This window comes from Haliotis cracherodii, unplaced genomic scaffold (assembly GCF_022045235.1).
Source record: "Haliotis cracherodii isolate W230 unplaced genomic scaffold, xgHalCrac1.p SCAF_14, whole genome shotgun sequence".
Taxonomy (NCBI): Eukaryota; Metazoa; Mollusca; class Gastropoda; order Lepetellida; family Haliotidae; genus Haliotis; species Haliotis cracherodii.
In genome coordinates, this window is record NW_027266269.1 from 33,069,093 (window position 1) to 33,073,524 (window position 4,432).

The following is a 4,432-nucleotide window of genomic DNA, read 5'->3' on the forward strand; positions in this document are numbered from 1 at the left end:
GGGAACTCGCAACAAAAAGTCATTGTTGTTTAAGGGTTGGTTTTCATCTCGACCATCCCTTGTCGATGTGTTGTCGTCCTCCGATTCATTCGCTGTCTGAGGAGGTGCCGGTGTCCGATGATTTTGATTCGCTATCCGATTGGCTGTCATCTTCTTCTTCTTCTGTTCTTCTTCCTGTTCGGACATCAGTCTCTGGTAGGTATCCCTTGTCAGAAGAATCATCGGCTTGCTCATCGTGAAGGGTTGAGAGGTAGGATCGATAGGATCTTATGCAAATGGGTAGAATCGAATGATGCGTGATTAACAACTCCCGTTTGACGCGTCGGCCGATCGTCTTGCTGGCCAAGATACGAATGTACTTCTTGTGTCGCGACAGTCGTATTTTATCCTCTTCCGGTAAGTGTATGTTTCCTCTCAGAATGTTAAATATCAGAGTAATCACTGCCATAAACTGGTCGCCCGACGCGTGTTTCAACAAAGCTTTTCTTTGTCCGGCATTAGCTTGATTCAACATCAGAAGAAAAGTCACGTGTTTTTCTAGTAGCTCACTCATGTTGAGATGGTCGATCACAAATGTTCCAGCGTGCGTCGACCGATGTCGTTTTATAGCATTTTTGTTTGGTCTAACCTTTCTTGTTGACTTTGGGGCTCGTCCACCATGTGGATATAGCTACAGTGAGGAGAGAGTCGGAAATGTTCGGTCATCGGATCATCTTCTGGTATCCAACGATGAACGCGTAGCTTGCACTTGAAACAGTAGGCTTTATCAGATTGCCCAGTGTATATAAATCCGGCCTTAGCCATGGATGTTGGTGACTGCTTCATCTGCAGTGGCCACTTGTCAAAAGTCTTTAGTCTGTCACTAAACTTTTGTCCATACACCTCAGTAGAGAGGTCTGCTTTGGCGCAGTCTGGAACTACGTCGTCAAATCTTCCACATACATCCATAATGACGACGACGACGAGAAAGGTCTGCTCGCTTCGAGGGTTGAAAGTGAAATGTTGGAACCCCGGTGCAAAATCACCTTTTTTTTGCTGTTGTTGTTTAGTAACATCACTGGGGCAAGTACACCGTACACACTTCATCGGGAAATATTCCAGTGCGCAAACGACCATACTGCGGATCAGCATAAGGCGAAACATCCAAAACGAGATACCCATATTTTTTTCCCCCAACGGCATCTTGAAAGGATTCCGCAAAATATTTTGCCTGTCCCGGAAATATTTGCGATGCCAAGATTTTGTATTCGTGCGCCGAACGCGGGTTGGATAGCAGAACGAAGTAATGGGTGTTCAGAGACATGGTTCTGTTGCATTCTCCTTTGGGATAGGCGGATTGTTGTATGTTGATGACCGAAATCCCCAGATGATGCGATAGCGTGGTGTAAAGATGTAAAAACAACTGATTTTTGCAAACTTGCTGCATGAAGTCATCTGTCACGAGAAGACATCGTTTGCCCGACTCTGACGAGTAAGATTTTAGCTCGTCTTCTGTAGGTAGTGAATCTTGAAATCGAATATTTGGAATGGTTCTTTCCATGTCATTGTAGACATCTTGCCAGACGGCGTAACAGTAAATAATCAGGTTGGGTGGCGGATCAAACGTGGTATCGGCTTGTTTTAAGAGTCGAGCGGTCCAAAACGTTTTTCCGCTCGAAGTTCCACCTAACACTGATATGGTAGCTGGTGTGTGAAAAGGTATCAGGCACTTCTTTTCTTCCATGTTATCTCTACCGCTGTCGACCTCGGAACTGATCTGAATGACTACCGGTCAAAGTTATTTATACACAACAAAGATATGATTGGAATTGAACTACTTTTTATTTTTTTATTTTTTTACAAGCACGGTAATATTTTTAAAAATCAATACAAGGAGTGCTCACATGAGTGCAGTATTTGAAGTAGTTACAAATGAAGCTAGTGACAAAGGCGTCATTCCATTGTAATTCATTGACATCAAACTGATGGACAATCTGGTTCAATCTTAAATGATCTTTAAATATACAAAGTAAAAAATACAAGCAGTAAAACCCACAGCCCTTGGAATCTGTAGATTGTAACTGTTGAATATTGCGAGTGTAAGAACCGACGTAGGACTTTAAATAACGATCGAATACAACGTCAACCGGTTCTGCCAAACTGTCAAACAGTTCTGCTCTGTTGTTTCCTCGGAGATACATAGCAATCCAGTGGCGACCTCTGTTTTGTCTAACATCCGTATTGACGATGAGACCGACTCCCTTTTTCAGCAAAGAAGGGGAGAGCACGGGTAAAGTATCTTTTGCATAAACGCCTAACACGTGTCTCTGTAAGCTCGAGTCGCACTGTATGGCGCACATCAACTGAGAAGCCTTCATCGCCTCGCTTACTTGACGAACACGTTGCGGGCTCGGTCGATTTCGATGAGGGAATTCCTCTGAGTCAAGACGACGCAACTGAGAGGATTGATCAGTGCTGATTTAAATTCCAGTTCCAACCTGACGGTGCCTGATTTCACCAGGTTGAGGTACTCCGAATCTTCGCACATCTTGTCCAGGTCGAAGACGAACAAGGCGCTCCCCAAGAGAAAGTCGCTTCTGGTGATGGCGTTTCCTTCGTCCTTCTTCCAGAGATCCATGCCGTCGAGCATGTTGACGTAAGACTCGACATCGTCTGCCTCCGTGGGTTGACTGGGCACACTGACGCCGTCGACGTACAGGGTCACTTTTTTAAGCATGGAGGACTTGAAATTAAAGGGGTTTCCGGCATACGACCCGTTCAAACTGGCGCTCTCCACCAGTCCCACGATGTATCTGTTGGCCACCGGGTTGGACACGTTGTCGATGGAGTGCGTCTGCTGGCTGGTGGGGATGCTGGTGACCTTGACCTCGGTTTTGGTGTACGGGTAGAGGGCGTTGGACTTTTCGAAGAGTTCGTTGTGAGCCAAGATCAGGGCGGGGTTTACTTTGACTTTGCACACCTGCAGGTAGGCGTCCAAGATCTGAACTTTGAATTCGTGGTCGATCACGCTGCTCATCAAGCAGAATTTAGGATCCGATCTGTACATCTTCAATGTCAGGTCTACCTCGTTCAGCAGGTAACGGTTAACGTCGAAGATATCTTCGTAGATGGGTCCCGACATGGTCAGTACTTTGCTGTCCGCTATGTAGGAGGCTCTCGACGACATTCCGCCGTTGATAGATCCGGTGACGTTGCTGCTCTCCAGGTCAGAGTTTTGTTCGGCTACGTCCTTGTAGAACAGCTGCGTGGTCAACTGGGTGCTCTTGGCCTCGTGTCCATACTCCAACAGGGTCTTCATCATACTTTTGTAAGCGTAATGGTTGTTGGTGGAAGACACCAGCTGATTCTGCAGGTAGACCGTCACTTGAGAAAAAAGCGACTGCAAAAACAGATTCACGGGGGCCACGTTTTCATCTTCTGCCAAAGCCGTACCGTCCGTTTGAGTGACTTTGACTTTGAGGTGTAGACGGGTGCGCTTCAAATCGACGTAGTCGCCTCCGGAATTGGACACGTGAAATTCCAAAGGCGTGGAATCGTTGATTTGGCTCATAGGGCGAACGTTGACGAAGTAATGTTTCTGAACGCTAGTCTGATAAGGGGGTAGAGTGAAGAGGTTCAAAGTTTCTGGCACCAGCTCTTCGAATTCTTTATCGTTCAACAGAGCCATGATTACTTTTAACTAAAGATATCGTCTTCTTTCACCGGGGTACACTTGAGCACTTTCACCGTCTTGGAAGGTGTGGCGTTGATGTTGTCGGTTCGACGAATTTTCTTCGTAGTGACGCATTTGACTCCTGCCTTTCGTTTTAAAGCCTTCACCCTCTTGCCTTGAGCCTCTGCCCTGTCAACCTCGCTCTGGGATTCGGAAGTCATTTGAACGACCATCTTAGATGCATCTGACCGTTGCGCTGTTTGTGCTGCTGCTGCTGCTGCTGCTGCTGCTGTCGGTCGATGGGGTTGGATCACCATCCTTTGTAATTTCCCGTTGACTAGTCTAGACGACCTCTTTTTGTCAAAGTAATGTTTAAACTTGGCGTAGTCGGGAAAGTACAGCGGACGGGAAGACGAATCCATGGTCACAATACTCCTACTACTCCACGAAAGGATAACGTCTCAAATGAAGTGTGGCGTAGGTCTCCTCCGTTAAGAATGAAGGCATGGAGGTATTTGCCGACTTTAAATACAACTCGATATTGTCGGTTTCTTTCAATTTGATACGAATGTTAAATTCGGTACCAAAAGTGTACGAGGGTCCCTGTCTCAGATCGATGCGTCTCAATAAGGCCAGTTGAGTTTCCCCCACCAACGAACTGTCGCCTAAGTTGCATAACACGTCCACGTAGGGGTCACCACCGGCGATATTTGTCCGATTAAGCTTTCCAAAATTGAGCTCGACCAAAGACACCGTCCAGAATCCGTCGAAGGTTAACCT

The 4,432-nt window shown here is 46.4% G+C and overlaps 1 protein-coding gene across 1 annotated transcript; it reads right to left on the reverse strand.

The window, feature by feature from the left end:
• Window positions 1-2,365: 2,365 nt before the first annotated feature.
• LOC139460381 (uncharacterized protein F54H12.2-like) lies at window positions 2,366-3,667 on the reverse strand. The gene has a single exon (XM_071241873.1). It carries the CDS (start codon window positions 3,665-3,667, stop codon window positions 2,366-2,368), a length of 1,302 nt encoding a protein of 433 aa, XP_071097974.1.
• Between the last annotated feature and the right edge of the window lie 765 nt (window positions 3,668-4,432).

Bases quoted from the DNA above. Each gene is read 5' to 3' on its own strand.
- LOC139460381 (XM_071241873.1), bottom strand. From the start codon at position 3,667: ATGGCTCTGTTGAACGATAAAGAATTCGAAGAGCTGGTGCCAGAAACT.